The sequence below is a fragment of the Cardiocondyla obscurior genome, linkage group LG03 (genome assembly GCF_019399895.1).
Source record: "Cardiocondyla obscurior isolate alpha-2009 linkage group LG03, Cobs3.1, whole genome shotgun sequence".
NCBI lineage: Eukaryota > Metazoa > Arthropoda > Insecta > Hymenoptera > Formicidae > Cardiocondyla > Cardiocondyla obscurior.
In genome coordinates this window covers 4,921,628-4,944,105 of record NC_091866.1, presented here as the reverse complement: position 1 = coordinate 4,944,105, position 22,478 = coordinate 4,921,628, and the positions used below count along the sequence as shown (strand labels likewise).

Here is a 22,478-nt window from a genome sequence, read left to right as displayed (position 1 = left end):
TTTTTTTTTTAACTGTTGAATGAATATGTTGCACAACGTAGTGTTATACATATAATCCTTATTATTTTTTTTAAATTATTTTTTGTTGTTTTGTTACAATAAGGATGATTTACGGAGTAATCAGTTCATTTTTAAAAAGCGTTTGGCAGCTATAACAATGTTCCAAACGACAATTAACAATGATCGATCAACAGAACTCGTCGATAATTCTGAGCTATAAAAACTCGTGTTATCTTAATGCGCAAAGGCCGATTCGATTATGATTTGATTTTTCTTACCTCCAACTTACTCTTTATATATATATATATATATTTATATATTATATATAACCCTTGTATATATAAACACACCTACGATCAACAATTCGATAAACCCTATTCCATAATTTACACAATCTACACATATACGTTTTCCCGCTTTCCATTATTAATAATTAGACATCGCGATGTTTCTCTCACATGGCATACACGCATATGCACACATAGGCAGGCACGCACGCAAAACAGACACATACATCCACTTATTGTGACTATAACGAGGCCCAATTACGAATAAATAACGAAACAATCGTGGTGTCTTGATGACGATTGACGCTTTGACCCATTTTCACGTGACATTAAATATGAAATATATTCACGATCAGGATACAATATGATACTGATACAGGTATCACGACATGATAGCACTTCTCAACATGTACCGTGACGATCGATAGTATGACAACAGTGCAGAAATTAGCCTCTCAAGCTCTGGTGACAAGAGGCTTGGTAGAAATTTATATTTATAATTAAGTTTTAATATAACTAGACGTATCAAAAACTAAATCAAATAAATTCAACTAGTTTAATGAATATAATGATCGTTTTTTTTTTTTTTTTTTTAATAATTTAGCTGATGTCTTGTTTGACTTTATTAATAGAATTATTAGTACCCGGAACATGTTTTTGCGATTGATAAATTTATGGCAAGTAAAAAGAAAAATTTCTGTAATGCATAAAACGTACAATCAGATTAATAAAGCATATTTTTTCATTTTATTACATCACATAAAATTTGTTATAATTGTATTTATTACGGTTAATGATGATGTAACAACATTTGATTTAATGTCACGTAAAGAAGGTATCAGAAACGAGCCACTTTATCTTGTCATACGATATTATACCTCTGTGAAAACGGTTTATATGCTGGCAGACCGTGCGCTATTTCTCGTACTTCACAAGTATAAAATATTTAACCTCCATACGCATTAATCGTCCATTCCACAACGCGACTGTCGGATAACGTAATTGACAACGCCGTCGACAACGAGCGGTAGCAAAAGTGTTGTCGCTATAAAGCATCGTATCTTTTGTCTACCGGCATCATTCATTGTCCTATTAAATGGACGACTTTTATGTAAAAGGACCTGAGTGCCTTTGTCAAAACTGAGAAATAAGATTCTAAAGTTCACTCTCTAGAGAATGTAATAGCCTTTTATGTCGTAATTTACAATAAAGTTATAGGATCTTAATCTATTTAACAAACCAGAGTTACAGGACTTGAGATTTAACTATTAATGCATTAATAAATGTTATTTCGAAAGTATATATACATTTATACAAAAAGATGGATAGATTAATCTTTAATTTTGCTTTTATTTTATATCAACACTTTCAAAGTTGGAAAACTTCGTAAATATCGCAAATTTAAAACAAGCAAGATCGACGCTTGGTGCCATTTATAGAAAAGCCGCCTGAATGGAGGTAATAACATGGATATCTAATTGTAAGATTAAATTCGGGAGCTTCAGAATAGCGATGTGTGGACCCTTAGAATACCGATATTTATAATCAATTGTTTTAAATAAAATAATTGTTTTTTTAAATATAAAAATAACAATAAAGACAAATATTTGGCACGTTTATCTTAATCCGGACGAGTACTTATCTCTCACTTTCGTTTACGTTTGCGCGCCTCGTCGGGCTGAAATCACGTATCAAAAATTATTTATCGAGCTATCGCATTTTCGGTCGATTGGAAATTTACCGAAGATCTGCGTGGACGCTGGTCAATCACATAAGCGTTATTTATAAATTAATTTTTACATTATCACGGAACATACGAAAAATTTAGCTTGAAAAGAAAAATTAAAGCAGTCTCCGATACATTAAAAGTTTTTTTTTTTCATACAAATAGGTTATAATTTTTACAGAAATGAGATCAGTTTCAATAATATTTGTTAGTAACATCGGTATAAGGTGATAGCAATTTTAATTATTATTATTGTTTTGCACTCCACGATATGCGAGGATTCTTGTGATATCGATCGAATACTTTTAGCCCCAAGAAATCACAATTCCTGACGACCAGGAAGTTCGGCAGTTAGTTATGTACATACAAAGCATTGTATTATCTAGAAAATTTTATTTTCTACTTTTTTATTTGAAGCATATATCTCTGTATCCTCTTCTGATTTCTTATGAAATTCTTATCATAGGATTAGAATCGAAAATCTTGTTTCGTTTGATAGTATATACGGGAGGGACCGATGCGGATTTCAAACGTAATGTCTTATGTTTTCAGAGCAAAATAAACGGAATAAAATTACGCGAAATATTTCCATTAAAATAAAATTAATACGACGTAGCTGTCTAAGTTACATTTAAATATCGAAAAGTGAGAGGCACCTCCGTCACACGGATCGATCGATACAGACATTTAATATAACGAAATTGCCGATAAAAGTATTTTACACGATTGCTCGTGCGTGAATATGTTAATGAGAAAATTTTCAATTACCGCCCTGTCATTACGTGTTAATGTGATTTTTCCAAAGAAATGTCGGACATAAGTCATGCAGAGAGATACTGTACAAAGTATTAAAAAACGCTCTTTTATCATAATTCAAAAATGTCTCGGCGTCTGTTTAAAGATTCGAGAAGTGTGCACGACGTGAAATCATATTTCCTGGGAATGCGAGACGAGCTCACGCATGCGAGCGAAAAACTCGGAACTTTGCTTCTTGATCGTGTAAAATCGACGTTAGATCAGACGTCGATGCTCACAGCTCGTCCCACTCGATCGCGTTTAATGTAAAATCTGTTTGATGAAATTTCGCGTGTTAATTAAACACGCGATTTCTCTTTCGTGGCACTCGTTCTCGGGGAGTGCTTCCTCCCCGACGTCGGTGATCACTCGACGTGAACGACATTTATGTAATTGATTTCGTAAGCGCCTCGCTCATGATCTGACGTTTCGGTCGTGGAGTTAAAAAGAACTGGCGATTTGAGAATTATGTCGTTGGTGGCGCGGAGACATAGTAAACTAACGAGATATCTCGTTAAGCCGTAGACGGATAATCGCGGTAACCGTAACTCGGCGATGACGACGCGAACAAAATTTCACGATCTTCGGTCTGCTGTTAACGTTTCGTCGATATTCGCTAGGCTGTTAATTTTCACGAGCATTGAGCGGAAGAGCGACCATATTGGATCGATTCTGTACGAAATATGGACTGCTTTTATATAAAAGAAATTGCAGTCTTTATTATGTAAATAATGTCGGTTTCTATAATGCAAAATAATTTCTGAACAATTTCTTAAAATATATTTTTAGTGATTAACTTTTTAAATTATATTATTAATATACATAAAAAAAGTATATACATATAAATTAAAATCGGAAAAGTACATTTCTATTAATTTTTGAAACAAAAAAAAAAGAAAACTAAATTTTTTCTATTTAATTGCTAAAAGTATAAAGATAGACTCGATGGTATGTTTTATATAAATGTTTTTCTATATAGAAATAAGATTCTTTACTAAAAATATGTCTTTTAAATATAAAAGTCATCCATATTGCACTTTTGTGCATTAACAGTCGGCTTGTTCCGTCTATATGACATGTATCATCGCGTGCGACATAATTTAACAGGTTCTTGTTAATTCAGTGCTTTTTGAGCTTACCAAGTTTATGTTATTTCTATATGGACATTATTAACATTATTTGCATATCACATTTGAATTTTATGAAATGCGTTTTTTCCATCATCGAAATGCGAGCCGACTGTATTTAATTACCGCATAGAGACGTTGAATCTGGGTGTGTATGTGTGTGTGTAATTTTAATTCCTTATTTGTCACAAATGATATAAATAATTAAAACATAATTATATTTTTATTTAAAAAGCTTAGTTAGGGAGAAATAATGACGCGAAGAATTAAAATAATAATTTAGATGTCCATATCAATTTATCTTTCTGATAAAGTTTCTGATAATTTTCAAGTTCAGGAATTTAGCGAGCTTCTTTTCCCAAACGTGTTTGTATCATTTAACTATACAGAGCACAATAATCGAATTCCGTATAAAATATTCCGATTAACGTTTCGTCAGTATCGTTTCGTAATATTGATACCAAGATTTGGCAGTAATGTCGTTGATTGCCGAGAACACGAAACGACGGAGCTACTCTGTCGCGGTCTCTCGCAGTCTCCTTGCGTCAGCGAATCGAGCTCGTGGTAAACGTAGTTTGCGTTTGAGGGTAAATAGGTTACGTCTATCTTACGTCGAAGCAAGCAAGTGGTGCAGGACGATCAAGACGATGCCGATCGTCGCCGGCGGCGCGTTGCCTCTCGACGTTGTGGACGCCGAATTGTTGTCCGCGTCGAAGGCTGGTTCGAGGGTTGATCCGGTTTCCCTCAGGGATCCTTGATGTACGTGGTTCAATCTGTGATCGCGATCCCCGATTGTTTCGTTTTCATCCTCCGATCGTCGGTCGCCGGCTTTTTTGGGATGCTTAGGTAACTCCATGTCTGTAACATAAAGTAGAAAGAAAAAACTTGCGTTATTATTTCTCTGAATAACGTTAAGTGTCTTATTACAACAATGGATTATTAAGAGAAAATTTTTCCCAATTATCTAAAAATTAATTGGGCACATGAACGTTTGTCATTATTTTAAAGTTATTTTTTCTCTTAGTTTTATTTTTAAGTTTGTCTCGAACAAATTGATGTAATGGAGAAAGAGAGGCACAGAGTTAAATAAACGCGACGGATTAAATGGTCTTTTACAACAAGTTGTCGAATCGATGTAGAGAACATTAGAGTTGTCGATACTTGTGTTACGCACGTGCAACGAGACCGCCAAGCTTGCAGTTTCTTCGCTATCGAATTCAAGGCACGATCGTTGAAACATTATTTCAACCGTGGTCAGCCAGTAGTCGGCGCGTTTCAGTGTGAGTAGATATAATTTTTTTTCGCATGTGCGGAACATCGATGGAGGGTATCGTGCGATATTTCCACGCTCGACGTCATTCGACACACGCGAGGCGAATAAAAGTAAAGTGAGAATTCTTTTTGGGAATTTTACGCGATCCCATTGTTAAACGCGCAATGGAAAACGAATCGGCTCGGTTGAATTTTTTTTTCTTTTATCTCTAGATAGAAATTCTTTTTTCTTTAAAGAAATGTATACACATGCATACATATATTTTTTAAATATTTATTACACGAATTTTCTCTGAATATTCTTGTCTTTGACATTTTTCGCGCATTTTTCAACGATCCTTAATATTCGTGGCACGTTCGATTGAAATTCAACGAGCGAATGATGAGCAAGTCGATACGTGATAGTAGGATACGTGATGATGCGGGGAAGAGGAAAAAGATGTGTAGCGATATGAGATACCGTTGTCTTTTATATATTAGGAGATTAATCGGTATGGTTTGCGCGTTTTAGGGAATAATTGATGCTAATTTTCTTGTTCATCGACACCTGTTTAATGAATAACTCTGACATCATTTTTACAACCTGATTAAATTTTACTTGGACGAAACGTTAATGAGAGTAATCGTAGCCATTGCTTTTATTAGTCAACATTTAAATATAATATTATTTTTTAATTGTAATTCTTGTTATATAATAATAACGTAATATTATACATATCTTTGGACTTAAATCAATGGAAAAGTGATAGATTGTTTGCAAATTGCGATTAACATTTAATTAATACAATAATTAACGAAGCTTGATTAAATGTTGAGGTGTTCTGTTATCTGAGTAAAATTATATTAACGTAATCGGATTCGCGTAACGTTAGAATGTCTAACTCCTATATTGATTATACAGCTTCGACGAAGCTAGTAAATACCGAAATCACAGAGCTAATTGACAAGATCGTGTTTCAATGATATTGAATTAGGTGTGCTCTCTGCTAGCCATTTTGCTACTTACTCATTACGAGACGTTCAAATCGTGCAACGAGGTGCAGCATCCCATCCTAATTTTCCTTTTGCTCGGTAAACTCCACTCAGCAATATTGCTAATGAATTTAATCCGGATATGCCATAAATTCCGTGCACAAAAATTTTACCATTGCCTCGCGTAGAAAATTTAAGATTATTATATTCGAGTTTAAACGCGAAGAAATCTTTTTTTTTTTTTTCGCGATATAAAGTATTTTCACAATTGCATTCTGTTAGATTTTTTTTTGTTTGACTCTACGGCGATTAAACGATTCTTTTACGAGTAAAATTGATTTGAACCGGCGACACTCCGTATACAGCTGTGAACGAAGGGACAGGTTGCGGTAGCCTGGCGGTTAGAAGAACTATAAGAAGAAGTAGAAGTAGAAGAGGGTGCGGCAGCCCGTCTAAATAGCAGTTTAGCACTGATAACACTTGGCAGACTTTTATCGATCATGTCTGGCAACAGATGGCTCACCCAATTCGGACGGCGCGTTTTGTCTGGCCGGCTGATATAAACGATAACTAATACGAGACACGGGGGTATGCGGGGCTGGGTTGACGGGGAGCAAGAACAGAGATAACGGCGGGCTGGTGGCCAGTCTAGATATTGTTTCACGGTCTTTTAACCGGAGACGTGATGCCCTCCGACGATCTTTGCTATTGTTTCGCCGCACTTTTTTGATGAAGGGCAACTTGCACCGCTTGATTTAGAAGAAGTCATTATTAGAAGTTCCACCGATTCTTGGGAAACCTGATCATTTCAAAATTACTTTTAATAAAATTTTTTTTAATTACTATTTTTTGCGTAGCAAAAATAAAATGTTTTAGAGTTGCATCAGAAAAGTCGAAAGTTCAATACTAATTATTAAAAGTTTATAATAATTTTTTGTAATGAAAATAGTGTTAATTATTTAACATTTAATATTCATTTATTCCCTAAACTGCGAACGTGCTAGGATACTGTAAGAGAGTTTCAGATATCAAAGATACCTTTGTATAATATATCTCATGGGAGAAATCAAACCCGCAGACTTATAATTTAAAGTAACGCGATCTTCATCTCAGAGTTACGCCTCGGATATCGAGTCCTCATTTATCAAAGTAAATCCATAATCCCGACCGCGCGCAATCTGTGACAAGAACATCCCTCGGAAGAACGGCGGAAAAGAGGACGCGAAAAACCGGCACGGCGCGGTCAGGCGGGGGCAGTGGATGGAAAGCTCGGATATTGTTTCGCGGACTTTTGGCTCTCGGCATGATGCTTCAGCATGCCGTACCGCTGCTGTTCCCGTGCATTCCGTAGTTGGTCTCGTCGTCCTCACCTTGCGCAGCGCCTTTAAATCTACCGCACTACCCTCTCAGCGTAGACAGCGCACGCTCTTTTCACTCTGGCTCTTCGCGCCCCGTTTACACCGGCGGTTTAACAGTTAATCCTTCGAGTTTATCTGATCGCGTGACTTCAACGAGAAGTTCGAGCACGCCGGGATAACATCGCGCGCTTCCTTCTCGCATACGCCCGCTCTTTACACGACAGCGCGATAAAATTGCCGTCATTAGAGTTGCACGCGCGTATACAAGCCGGTGGGAGTAGTTAACTCGCAGATACCGAGCCCGGTTTTGTCCAGCTCGTTAATGCCGTTCTATTCGTGCCACGATAAAGAGATAAACCGAGGACTGGCAGATTCTTTTCATTGAAAAGGTCGCAACAAACTAGTTTTACGTGCCCTATACTATTATTTCTTAAGATTTTAGTATGGTTTTATCTTTTGACCATTTTAATCTAACTTATATCTTTGGTCATCCGTGATGCGGTATTCTGGCATGCTCACAGAGATGCAGATGCGAATTGTACGGTCGCGTGTGAATTCGTAATTTAATGCACGTTTCTTATCAATATCTCAGCTAGGTGGAATTTAGGTCTAATCGCGTATCGTGCAACATTTTTACGGTAATAATAAAAATGTGAATCTCATGACGATATATATAATAATTGCGATATCACAATAGTTTTTATTATTAATTTTTTCATTAAAAATGATAAAAGTACCAATTTATTAAAAAAAAAATAATTATTGATATAATTTATTTTGAATAGGAAATGTATAAAATATTGCAATATATTCTAAAAAGTATTGAGCGAAAATTACAGGTGTACACTGAATTATGCATTAAAGAAGATGATAAAATAGTAAAGTGTATGAATAACACATCAATGTGAGTATTGCACATCGCGTCCTTTGTGAATAAGCAAAATTAATGCCAAAAACGAAAATAATCCTGGGAGTACATATTATGCTATGCTGTATTACAACATTATTTTAAATTTGGTCAATATCTATTTTGTCATTTATGACAGTGACTAGACGGATACTAAATAGATTTTTTTATGGCAACCTCACTTTTTAAATCCTTTACAATAATGGCTAGTCACTAGCTAGGTAGGCATTAATTAACAAATACTTTCTTACAAATTTTAAATGTTAGAGATTATTTGAGAATGCGTAAAGTGTTACTTAATTCAAAGGAGGTAATTTCAGAGGAGGACTAGAAACTACATTTATTGCAATCTTTCAAAATTCAATGATTGTATAATTTGTGATTCAATTAATTACGAATTAAGAAATAGATTCAAATCTTAGATTATAAATTAAAAATTGTGCAAAAGTCTGAAAAGTCTGATGCGTGAAATGGATTGAGCGCACTTGATCGGTGTTCCGCGTCAAAAACGCAGAGTAATTCGCAGCCTCGCTGAATTTTCTCCCGCGCTATAAAGCAGAAAATTATGTGACACGGAATCCGGTAAATAAACTGTGAAAAAAATAAGGACGCGCTTCGAGAAAAGTAAGCGGGAAGTTATGGCCGCATTTACGGCTGATGACACCCCGGCGCGCGGCGAGAGGATCGCGTCAGGCCACGACTCTGGCGAAAAATGCACTTTTTTAAATTCGTTTTTTGACAGTAAAAGGGGTGCCGGCATACGTGCTGTAAACAGATCGTAATGTTCAATCAAAGTTGAAAATTATGAGGCACCGCTCATGAAGACTTATCGCGGTCATAGTATCAGCCGTCGTGATGCTATCGTACAATACAAGATACCTTCCTCCCCGGTGTTATTTACCTTTAATTACTCGTATTTTTTATTTGTTATTAGATGTAATTAAATTTTAATTATTACACATTTTTTTTAGGATATTGACGAAGCTATACGTGACCAAAAAAAAAAAAAAAACATTTTATATAATTGTTTTTCTTTAAAGAAAGTACGATATCTTGTAATTTAAGTGTTGTAACACAGCTATGTCATAAGATATGTCGAAAATTATTATTATAGAATGGCAGTTTAAAGACTTTGAGCATGTTAAAAAAGGATATTCTGAGAAAAGAAGGCGGGGATTGTAATCATGTTTTAACCGATATCGCAAAGACATTTTGAAGATTACTGACTTAGGTATTTCATGGACGTACCCCGGCGGTCGGTGGTGGTATTTCGCAGACACACAATAGAAGCGAATTCCATAAATATTACACAGAAGAGTACAGTATTATCTGCGTCGTGAAATAACTTACGGTTACGACGGAGACGTGGCTAAGAAACTGCGGAAATTCCAATCTGTCTCGCGGCGCACCGGTCTCTCCGATATCTTAAATAGTAAAACTAAGAGGAAACTTAATTTCGCAAATACCGATATCCTTATGGTAACAGTGCGGTTTCTTCGAGATAAATTCCTGAGATTACCAAAACGATGAGAGTTACGAAATATTATATGAGCGCATGTAAAATATTTCCGCACAGATTTTCACTTTACAGACCCGGTTTTATCACTGCCTTCCATCCTTTGCTGTAGAATTCACGCTAACTCATGCGTAGAAGGGGTGGGGAGAAGAAGTAAAAGATAAAACATAAAATCTTGAACTTTTGTGAGTTGTAAAATATTGTGTATTTTTTATGAACGAAAGTTTATAAAAATACAAAAAAAATTATCGACAAATCTCCACTGCCCATTGCGCTTGGATATTCGTGATGAATAAACTGAAGCAAATAGCGCTGGTAGAAACAAATCGTTCTTCCGTTGTTTAATTCCGCACGTGAAGCTAACTGTCTGCCATTTTCACGGCGATCTATCGTTACGAGGTGACAAGAAAAATACCGTCGTATTACGTAATACACGGGACGCTCGTTGCCGTCGATCGTTCCTGCGAGATTGCGACGTATTAAATCGCGCATGTAATGGAAACGGCGAAGTCACAGTGATACGCCGTACTTTCTCGTTGTTGGAACATGTGCTACTACGATCGTTTCCCGCAATCACATACTTCTGAAATTCAGGGTTATTTCAATGTTTCAATGTGGAAAATCACTTTCACTTTTGAAAATGATACAAAGTGTGGTAAAATAGAGATATCGTTCGAGACACACCCCAAATTAATCTCTTACATCATCTGCGTACGTGCATTCTGTGTTTCGATATCATTTCGAAACGTACAGATATACATCCTGCGGCTTATAGTTCAATATTCCAAAAAATTACAATACGTTTAATAAATAGTTTCCGATATTGTAATATTTTTTAATATTAAATATAAAATTAAGCTAATTTCCTTTTAAACATTCAAATATTTCGATAGATTGCAATTGCTTTACTTAGCGACGGGATTCAGTTTTCTTCCATACTTACGTCTGACCTATTCTTGGACTTTCTACTAATTTTTTTAAAAGACATATATATGCAATAAATGCATTAACTTTTAGAAGAGAGTTTATAACGATACGACGTCGTTTGCGTCTGACGAAGTTTTCCAAGACTTTCCGGAAGCCCTACCTCGCGTAGAGAGACTTTACGACCTGTTTTCGTCCTTGTCGACGCGTTAACCGCGGAAACTCACCGTAAAGCCGGATGTTCCCCTCGGCGTCTCCGATGGAGTTTTTTGAGATGCACTTATAGCCACCGAGATCATGCTTTTGTAGATTCATGATCACCAGTCGCATCTGCACACTGTATACCGACGTCTTCATTTCGGACATCGCGTACTTGCTGTTAGAGATTATCATTTCGTCTGCGGAAATACGTTTTCAAATTAAATTAAATCGTATAAATACTTAATATTTTAGAAAATATTTGTATTGAGATATTTTTTAATACATAAAATTATTTTCCGTGCAAAATATTCTTTCAAAAATAATTCGAAATCTAACTGATAAGTGATCTATCTTTCGTGGAATATGAAGGACAGGAACTATACTGATTGGACTGTTCCACTTACCCGATTCCCGAGTCCAGTAATTAATGGCTTTAGGTGACGCTTCCACATGGCAGACCAACGTGACGTTAGTTCCGATCGGTGCTCCGACCAGCTGGTTCGGTACCTGGACCATCGGGTGAACTGAAAACCATAACAATTTGATCGATCGTGATCAGACGAACAATAACGGGACAACATCGGTAACGCCCGCGCGGTTCCCCGCCAACTAATTTCTCTAATTGAATGACATCCGTAATGCTACAAAGGATATTTTTTAAATTTGTTTTAAAGCGAAAGTCTTGAGATAGGGAAACAGTGGTGGTGCGTTATACCACTTGTACAATTCAATCGCCTTATTTCGCCGTTACATTGTGGTCTCTTTGTGCGAGTGCGTCATTAGCGAGCTACGCGAGCATCTCTAGCTAATGAAACACGATGACAGATCGTCATTTAGCGAGCAAGCAGAAAGGACGCATTTTCTATCTCTCTTATCCCGTCTCTCTTTCTCTCTCTTTTCCTCCTTCTTCCTTCCCCCCCCCCCCTCTTTTTCTCTGTCTTGTCCATGGTAGCACAACACTGCCTTTCATTTCGAGTATCGTAAGCAGCTTTTCGTGAGCTGCTTACGTTTTAACAGGCGACCGCGCCGAGCACTTCTTTTAGCCGAAGCTCGGCCAAACGTCGTGTCGTCACAAAGCGCTTACAGTGCGTTTTACAGCGACTACTTAACCCCACCGCCATGAAATTTTACCTCTAGAAAAACAAGCTATCCTGTAGCTCATTCAATTCACTCATGTCTTTCCTAGCGTGCTCTGTTTAAGAGAAATTTCTTTGCGTAACATAAATTTGTATTTTATAACATAATTTGACACATTGTTGCTAGGAATAAATTTGCTAATGAAAATGTAATTGCTAAATTATATCGTTTTGCTAAACAAAAAAAAAAGATATGATTATTTAAAGCAATGATAAATGTGTATAAAAAAAAATTAGCATTTGATTAATTTTTCATATTCTGGAATGACAAATTTAGTCGTTATAGTATAATTTGTGCAAAAAAGAAAAAAAAAAATTATTGATTTGTATATGTAGGTATAATTAATATATTTAAGAAAATTGTGTTTTAAGCCGCAATCGAAGCGATGATTGAAGTAAAAAATTATTCAATAACTATCGCAATATTTTTTCATGCAATGCATTTCTGAGAAACGGTAAATTAAAAATATTCATTTGCATATAAATACAAAATATGGATGGACTATCTGTATTCATAGTCGTCATCTTCTAAAATTTGTCATTACAGCCTTTAGCGATTTTATATCGCTGTCGTTAAAAGATAACGCTCTCTAAGACGGTTCGTATTTCGTACTTTCCTACCTACTCCCAAGTAATAAAGATTACGTTGGCGATATCGATGGGCGGGATACTGGGTGATGATATTATGTATGTAGTAACAGAAAATTAAGATGATGGCGCGAGATAAACTGGCCGTTTCTATGGCGGGTCTTTGGTCGACTCTTTATCTTGAGCGCCGCTTGGGAAATATATGTGCTCGCGCCGCGCTTGTGCACACCAAAGATCCCAGAAGCACCGAGACGACACTTTTATATGAGAAAGGGGAATACACAGAGTGTTTGGCGGTGGGATAACCGTAAGTCAGATATATCGGCATTTCGGAATAAAAATCAGGTAATTTTGACGTTGTAAGTTTTGTGAAAGAGAAAAAGAAATTCTATTTTGCACGTTATTTTTTTTTCAAGGTATTATTCTTACATACTATAATGTGACTTTATGAGTTCTTTTTTAAGTTTTACGACTACATTAATACGATCCATGCATATCGACTGACTTTTATTAACATTCGTGATTTTGTTATTTATTTATTGCATACATATTTTTCAACATTTTATATATTATACATATACGTATATATTCAGTATATGTCGATGCAATTATAAATCCCTGAAAGTGTTACTCTTTGATATTTTAATTATTCGTGCATCAAATTCGGGCGTATTAATTGAAGAACGCTTTTGTCAAACGCAAATCCGGATACGATCGCGATAATAATAATTGCGAGGCGATTACGAATAATTGGTAATTATGACGCACGTTGTCGGCTATCCCGTAAAATACGAGCGAGCCAGAAAGTGCGGGACGAATTATCAAAACGAAACACACACGACACAACGAGGTACTTGGTGTTAATTCGAACGCGTGGGCTCTCGGCAATTCCAGGCGAACAATTATGCGCCGAATTGAATCACGTTTTCGCCCCTAAGCACAACCGCGCGTTGTATCGCGAGAATTGATTTATGAATCCCTTCTGGCCGCTACGAAAGAGAGAGAGAGAGAGAGATTTAATTGTTCCGATTTGCCGGACGTGTCTCGTAAAACCGTTGCGTGATTTTCCAACGGATTTACGCGCAAACTTTCAATTCATCCAAAAACTCATGGCTGCGATTTTACACCCGCAGCGCGATAGTGACGGATATTCACGCTGGGAATTCTTCGCGTAACATTTAACTCGGGACGTGACGATGGGTGATGCATTTGCTCGGATAACAAACAGCGAGATTGCTTGACATTACTCTTAATTGTGAACGAACTCAAACTCGGCGCAACGTAAATATGCTACGACATTTTAGCACCGGACATTTTGTCGCTAAGCAGTCGCATGAAATGCAAATCGTCGCAGGGTATTTGACGTATATTGCTTTTTATTGATAAGCTGGTTATTCAACCAACAGCGATAAAATTGTATCTGATAAAATCGCCTACAGCTTCTCGTACATAAATATACGTTCGTGCAGTGACGTTTTTGGAATATTGTGTTTTTTTTTGTTTTAGATATTTTATGTTGTATAGATATTTATTTTGTATAGATATTTAGAATATAAATTTTAACATTAATTACAAACTTGCTCATTAAGCTTAAATTAAACTTTTTTAACGTGGTATTTCGATAAATAATTAAACATTTTTATTTTAGAACTCTAAGCAAAATTTATTTCAAGTACGGTTAACTAAATTTTTTTTTTTTGTATCTTCTGCATTTTTTAAGATTTTTATTGATGTAATAAATTTATACCGTCGAAACTGTTCGCCAAGTATTTTGAGCGACGAATATTTTTAAAAATATGAAACTTCTTGCATCACGTTTATGCAGTAACTGCATAACTGAATGTTGTATGGTAACGTGTGCAAGTTCACGATGCGGTATCGCTGATAAATATAGCGACGCCAAAATAAGCTTGTCGAACATCAATCAAATAAGTTCGCAGATGCGATATCCGCGCTGGACAGCCGATCGATCTAAACGAAAAGAACTGAAATAGAAAGCTGATCGCGAAGCACAGTCGCGAGTTCTCAAATAAGTAAACGGCACAAAGTAATTTCTTTTGCCGCCTCCGCTAATTAAGCGCAGCAAACGTGCCTCGAGGCGTTTAATTCGACCTGTGGCGCGAAATTGCATTCGTCGCGGTTATACTCTAATCTAATGCGGTGCAACAATTTAATGTTGTGTAATAATTTAATGCACTAATGCAGCGCGCAATTCTCAATATCACGTCAAATGCCCTCTAGATAAATAATTTCCAATATCGGTTTCTATAACAGTTAAGATAATTAGACTTAAAAAGCAATATTTAATATATCAAATTATGAAAAAATTTATATTTATATGCCGATCGAAAATTTTTACATTTGTAAATTTGTAGAACGTAAAATATATTTCTTTTAATACGAATAAAAGAAAATCTTGGAGTTTGGATGCCGAATATAACAAGCAGATTAGTACGTGTAATCCCAAGACAGTAATTGTAACGATATTAATTTTTCTTGGAAAAAACCGATGGCGGTATTACGTAAAGTCAATTTACAAATGTTGGGGGGACTTGTTATTGTGTCTCTAGGGCGAGCAGCGACTTAGCTTGCGTTAACGACTTTCTCTCTCTCTCTTTCTCCCTCTCTCTTACATTTTGCGGATAGGAAACTTGCGGTCCACAAGGGACAAGATTTTCTCTCGTTTGAACGCGCAGGGGATTCAACGTCCGATTATCCTGCAGCGATAAGATAACGCCCGATCCTTTTCTATGACACTCGCCCCGTATACTATTTCGGCGTAATAGTTGTTTGTTAAGACCGTGTCGAGACTCAGTCACAACTGTGTTGAGCGTACTTTTCGCATCGCGATTCGGCTAGTCGCGTCGTTTTTCACCGGTTCCTTTGCCATCCCTTCGTGTACAACCATATTTATCTAACGCGTAATTACGCGTCCGAGTTCCGTGGAAAAGTTGCAAACGAGGGAGGAAGGAAGTCGCGAGAGATGTAACGGAGAAGTTAAAACGTTGGGACTAAGTTAAAACCGGAACGGACGGCGGGGGTGTTTAAAGTTTCTCAGTAAAGTTCAACTTGTCACATCTTGCGATGATTAGATCAGGGCTCGGTCTCTCTTTTCCGAGTCCTTAACTAAGAGGGAACTTTCATTCTGCCATCGCGTGGATGCCGATGATGAACGAACGTGAGTCGCGAGTACAATTTTATTCGAGACTATCCGAGAAGCATTGTATTAATTATTTATTTACGGTTATCAGAGTTCCTTCGTGTTAAAGAATAGCTGTAGCGGGAAGATTTATGGCTTGTAAAGTGCCTCAATATATCTTCGACTAGTCGTCAATTTTTAACGTTACAAAATGTTGAATTTTACAAAACTTTATATTGGAAGTGCGGAGAAAATACACAAAACGATGCCAAGTATAAAGTAATGTCAAACATTAGAGTTTTTGTATCGATGCAGCAGGCCATGCAATTAGCACGTATGTCGGCGACAAAGCAGCAATCGCGTAGTCGCACGCGAACGACATTCGCCGACGATTCCAAACGTTCTTCTGCGTTTTCAAAGGAAGTTGAGCACTTTGGTACTCGCGTCACGCGATCGTTTAAAGCAATCGGCCGTCTGCCACGAACAGTTCTGTATTCTCGAATCAACCAAACGCCCGCGCTTTCCGATCCCACGCTGCACTGGTCGCGCGAAATTCGCGGCAATAGCCTCGCGAACGCGGCCTCGTCTATAACGTATTTCAATGAAACTCGATTATCGCGCGATCTTATCGTGATGCCCGAGGCCAGGTGCGATATCGTACAACCGCGATAGAGCGTTGCTACGTAGGTACATAGGTACGTCCAATTTCCGCCGAGGAATTACCTCTCCTCCACCGGGGTTCTAAGACATGGTCGTAACCGCGGCTTAACTCGCTATCGTCACCCCACGCTTCCACCACAACGACTTGCCTTCCTTCCTGCCTCTTTTACTGTTACGCTCTTTTAACGAGTGTACAATCTCTTGATGTATGAGAATTTATCTTGAAATCGGATTTTTTCGTAAAAGAGATTGTAAAAAAAGATTTAAAATTTAATTTCTCATGTTAAGTATACTTGGCTTTTATTTAATACATTAATGATTTCAGTCACGTTAAAATGTAACGAACCATTACGTCTTGGTTTATACAATATGTATATGATATTATACTATACGTATATTCTTTTTTTATATATTATTACAGACGTGATTGTTGTAAAAAAAAAAAAAAAAATTTTATTTTTTATATTATGGGAGAGTAGTCAAACTGATTTTATGACAAAATTTATGAAAAATTATATTTACGACATTTCTTCGACATGGCGAATTCCCGCGTCTTCATTCATCCTCGTTTTCTCGCAATTTGAACAGAACCTCATTGCGCGCACCGTTTTCTCGCTAAACCTTCGAAAGGGAAAGAAGGTAGGATGAAACGTGGATGTGTTGCACCGTCGTCCCGAGTGTAATTTTATTATCTCGCACCCCTTGCCGACACCCCATCTCACCCTGTGAAATCTCTCCTTCACCCTCGTCGCCATTACGCGCCTGTTATTTAAGCAGTATTTTACCTTCGGTCTTTCCCCCTCCCTTATTCCTAGCCGCGGTCTTCGTCATTTTCCATCTCCGGCTTTTACGAAAGGAGAGTTCCCTGGGTCTCACTCTCGTCTTGGCTACGGTAAAATTATGCAAGGAAAAGCGACAATGGCTATCTCGTCGTACAAGCGCCGCTTTTCTTCGTCGTTGCCGCGGCACCTTGTATTCCCTCCGAGACGCTTCTCTCGTTTTACACCGAGAAGTGTGTCTCGCGTGGATAAGACTACTGCTGGTAATTCGCGGACTTTACACCTTCTGGACGATTGCTCGAGGAAGGAAGGAGAGAAACCGTAGTGTTATACATACAACCGTAAAAAAAACGTATCTTGACGCATTTTCTCGTAACACGCTTGCCCTACTTTCTTATAAGCCTCTCTTACGGATTGATGAGCGAATAGTTAGTGTTATTAACCGGAACTTTTTCAAATATTGTCACGAATCTACCAAGCTGCGAAGCTATATTATAGTTATTACCTCGCTTCAAAAATGACTCGTTGAACAAAAGTGAATTTACATATATATTTTAATCCGTACAGATCCCGCAAGAGATTTTCGTACTGCTTACTTTGTAATTTATTACAAAACGTTCACAATGTTTATCCTATCTTAAAAAATTCGTGTGATTTTGAGGTTCGATTTAATTGTAATATTTAATTAATATGTCCAGGCAAAGACGGTCTTGGCAATTTTTGAGATCGAGAACGATCTGGGAGAAGTACCGTCTTTGTCTGGACACTCTAATTAAATATTACAATTAAATCGAAGGAGAGTAAAGAATTAATAGGCGCGGGGGGAGGTGGGGTGAGGCGGGGGGAGACGAGTGGGCGAGCGCGAGCCTACGTGCCTCGCGCTAGGTATATTCCCCCACCACTCCCACTCTCGCTTTGTCCTTCTCTAGCGGTCGCGCGAGCACACACGTACTACGCACGGCACAGAGAGCACGTGTCTCCGTACCGAAATTCGCGTTTCCGTTTAACGAAAGCCGCCCGATACGGGAACTATCTTCTCCCACATCCACCTAACGAAAAGAGCACGTGTGCCTACCGTTCTTTCCTTAAAGTAAGCTACATCCTTACTCATGTGCTCGTCTCTCTGAGGCGACTTTTTTGCTTTAAAAGCGTTGTGTGACTCGTGTAATTTTAACTAACTATTCGGAATTTTTGCTTGCAGATAATCAGTGCGAGAACGAACTTTGAATGATCCGAGAGGAAGCTGGTCACTCCGACGGGAGATCTGAGTTCTGAGAGGAGGAGGAGGCCCAGGAAGGGTATCCTGCGCCAGCGGAGCAACTCCAGGGTAAGTATTAATTTTACTTCGCAATAAAATACTTTACATTTTTTGATAACGTTCTTTTAATATTTTATTTAATTAGATTTAATATTTATAAAATTATTTTTTAATTTTTCTGTTACAGATTAAGAGGATCTCCGCTGCATCCGTGCATCGTGTTCAGTTAAAGTGCCGCACGCCGATATTTAATTAAACGAACCGCAGCCGGTTTGTCGGTCGTTTTCGGGAGTGCCGCTAAGTTGTCGGACGTTTCTTTTTTCGATAATCTTTTTTCGGGAGTGCCGAAAAATACCGCGCGATAGCGATAAGTAATTTTCGCGAGTAAAATCACGGTCGCGGTGTTCGCGAGTGACTTGTGCGCGGAAGGATGGCTCGTCACGCAAACTGAGAGGAGGAGCAGGCCCGGGGGGCAACATGCATCGGCGGAGCAACTTATAGGTAAATATAAATTTTTTTAGAAAATCCTTATAAAAATGAACCTTTACATTAATTTAAATATATGTCTACATTAATATGTTTTATTTTATGTTACAGTCACCGGCAGCATTCCACAACTCCGCTGGAGCTCATGCAGATTGGTAAGTTGCATCAATTTTTTTTTTTATTGTTTGTAATTGAGGTCTCCTAAATAGCGTGCGTGTAGCGCGCGAATGGTTTCTTCCAGTTTTATAAATTTTTGATGTGCTTTTTATATTGTATCACGAGAAAGAAATTGCACGGTTTTGCTCTTCTGTTATTTATCGCTTTTGTAGGAGTTTAAACTTTTAGCAACTCTTGTTTTAGCGTTGTTCGTCTTTTACCGGACAATTATGTAAAGAAGTGCAGGTATACATTTGGCGAGCGAATAGCAAACGCGATATAATATTATATGGTATACGTATATAGCACAATACGTAATATTGTAGTATATATAAAAGAAATAAAATTATTTTTATGTCATTATAATATTTTAAAACATATAGCGAGAATATTAATAAGATATTGATATAACAAATAGAATAAATACTCGCGACTGCGAAAAATATCCTTTGTGGCATACGGCGAAAACATACGAACGGAATAGTAGATATGTACTTACAGTGCACGTGCAGCATCATTCGTTTACTGACTGACGGAGGCACTCCGTTGCTGGCGATGCACAGGTAGGCGCCCATCTCGCCCCTCGTTACTTTCGACAAAGTCAGCACTTCGCCCTCCGCACTGGGTACTGCAATATGCAAACACGAAGGGCGGTCTCAGAAGTTAGCTCGTTACACGTAATCAAAGTATGCAACATTAATAACCGATCGACTTAGCGGATTAAACTCGTACAGACGCGTAAACGTCCACGTGGAAATTCGTCGTTATTGAATTTAATCCATTTCTGATACGACTTATCGTAGATGCTCCAGTTTCGATTAAGAAGCGTTTAAAGCGCTTAAATACGACAAGTTAACTTTGCACATAAATGTATGAATCAATTAGTAGAGCACGTTTCGACGGTTTCTTTAAATTATTAATTTAATTTTTCATATTTGGCATAGAGTATCAAGGACGGAATAATTTCTTGAATAATTTTGCGAATTAATTTAATATTTACCGGATTATTAAACAGCTCTGGTTTTCACCGCGCGGTTGTAAATCCCGATGGAGTTAATTTTATTTGCGTCGATAATTTCTGTATTCGAAAAAAACTGTTTGATATCACGGCGGGACGCGCCTATATCGCTCACTGGGGAAAAACGAGATTGACTTGCGCGAAATAAAACTTGAGACTTCTTACTCTTTGTCTTGCCGAGGCCGGCTCGTGAAATGATTTCGGCGCCGTCTTCTCGCTTCCACACGATATCGGGCTTGGGATAACCGCGCGCTTTGCACACTAGCTTTGCGGCACCTCCCTCGGGAACCATCATGTCGTTCGAGGTCTCCTCTGAGATGATGTCTGGCGGTATTACCACCTCCAAAAACGCGCTCTGCAAATGCGGGGAAGATGAATTATAGCGCGTCTACGTGTATACGGCGTGTACACGAAAAGAGAATATGGAGTGTTACGTAGTATACAACGAAACCACCGACTAGATTAAAACGGAAAATTCCGAGTCTGAGGTCACAATTATAAATCAATGAACTTGAAGTAATTTTCGCGTTACGAAAATATTCCATTCGCTCGATAATTGTGTGATAATCGTTAATTGTTGTATTTATTGAAATTATTTTGCATACTTTTGATATACTCTAAAAAAAGAAAAAAAAAAAATTGTAGAAAACTTATTTTTCGGACGATACAAGTTATCTTTATTTAAAAATCGCATTTTTGTACATATAAGAAAGAGGGAGAGAAAATATTACGTACCTGGCTCTTCATGGGATCCGTGTTGACCTGGCACATATAAATTCCGCGATCTTCTCGGCGTGCACTGCGAATGTTCAACGTCCACGTGTTGAAGTCGCTGTGGGTCACCGACAGACGGGCGTTGTTCGTGATTACGTGCTCGTGAATCGCTAAGATCGCCTTGGTGTCTGCTTTAATCCACGCCACCTGGCCTCACAAACCCATTTCTTAAAGAGCGAGTCGAAACCGTTTCCCCGTCTTCCCAAAGCCTACCTAATCTTATCGCTGTGCGTAACTCGTTAATTAACAATTCCTTTCCCGTGTTTCACGAATCTAGCCGAAGTCTACCTTAAGAGATAGATTTTGCTTATATTTTAATCAGTCCTTTCAGTACCAAATTTAAAATAAAACTGCTAGGATTAGTTTCCCATTTTATTATATCTAAAATAAAATTGCTTCTTTATATAAACGATCACAGCGATGTTTAATGTTTTTTATCGCGTTTATTATAAATATTGAAAGAGTTAATTATTAAGCATAGTTCTATAGATTTTCTTAGTACGTCGATGTTGAAACAAGTATGAAACTTTCTTACTAACCTAAAGCAACTTTCCTATCACTTTTCCCGATTTTCTGTCTACGTTAGTTCCTGCTGAAATATTCGGAAGTACCAGAATCTTAAGCTTTCTGTCGCGATTCAAAAACGAACTCGATTACGATAACGTTTGCGAGACTTGGCACAGAAAGAGAGATATAAACACGGGACGTTTTCTATTCGTGAATGAATGAAATATTCGTACACATCGTTTCGAAGGCAGGCATCAAAAGCCGGTATATTTTACGAAAGAATCTTCTCTTTATGGCAAAGTCTGCTACGGCTCTTCCGCCACATCCCTCGGCTGGAAAACTGTACCGTTGCGCGCCGCGACGGTCTGCCACTGTGTAAATATGAAGAATTCCGCGAGCAAGAACACGATAACCCATAGAACGTAACTTTCCAGAAAAATAAAGAAAGGTAGCCACGAGAGATAACGGTTTAGTAGCAAAGTTCAGGTGCTTTACTCTCATAGGATGTAACATTATGTTTACATCAAAAACTCGCGAGCGGGCTTCATATTGGATATAAAAATAGTAAATAGGATAGAAATAAATGTCGGCCAAGCACACATATTTCGCCCGCGATCTTGCCGTATTGGTATAATTTATTACAAGTCCTTCACGCTTTCGTGAATGTTCCGCAAGTTATATTGCTTCCGAAGTAACTATCGTGACTATTTCGAATGTGGGTTACCGCGCTTTCACCCGCGATCCTACGTATCATCAACGCTGAAATGAACTCTCACCGGTTATTGCGACTCGTTCCAAGCCGCTGATATTCGCTATTAATTAAACCCATTTTTTTTACGGATTAAAACCCGATGGGAAAGAAAGGAGGAGGGTGTTTGGCGCGGAGAAAGGG

At 37.8% G+C, this 22,478-nt stretch overlaps 1 protein-coding gene and 1 long non-coding RNA gene across 6 annotated transcripts in view; one reads left to right on the top strand and one right to left on the bottom strand.

Moving 5' to 3' along the window:
- The window catches only part of LOC139101394 (uncharacterized), a 99,347-nt gene that overhangs the window by 32,134 nt on the left and 44,735 nt on the right, over window positions 1-22,478 (top strand). For all 4 annotated transcript variants that reach the window (XR_011545543.1, XR_011545544.1, XR_011545542.1 and 1 more), the window contains exons 5-6: window positions 18,589-19,146; window positions 19,243-19,286. This is a non-coding gene — a long non-coding RNA (uncharacterized lncRNA). The remainder of the gene's footprint in view (window positions 1-18,588; window positions 19,147-19,242; window positions 19,287-22,478) is intronic.
- The window catches only part of LOC139101392 (lachesin), a 111,876-nt gene continuing 89,436 nt past the window's right edge, over window positions 39-22,478 (bottom strand). For both annotated transcript variants that reach the window (XM_070654498.1, XM_070654497.1), the window contains exons 4-9: window positions 21,041-21,226; window positions 20,471-20,660; window positions 19,787-19,915; window positions 11,490-11,609; window positions 11,112-11,282; window positions 39-4,793 (exon numbers count right to left, since the gene is read on the bottom strand). In XM_070654498.1, the coding sequence (XP_070510599.1) occupies window positions 4,543-4,793; window positions 11,112-11,282; window positions 11,490-11,609; window positions 19,787-19,915; window positions 20,471-20,660; window positions 21,041-21,226 (1,047 nt within the window). In that variant the 3' untranslated portion in view covers window positions 39-4,542. The remainder of the gene's footprint in view (window positions 4,794-11,111; window positions 11,283-11,489; window positions 11,610-19,786; window positions 19,916-20,470; window positions 20,661-21,040; window positions 21,227-22,478) is intronic.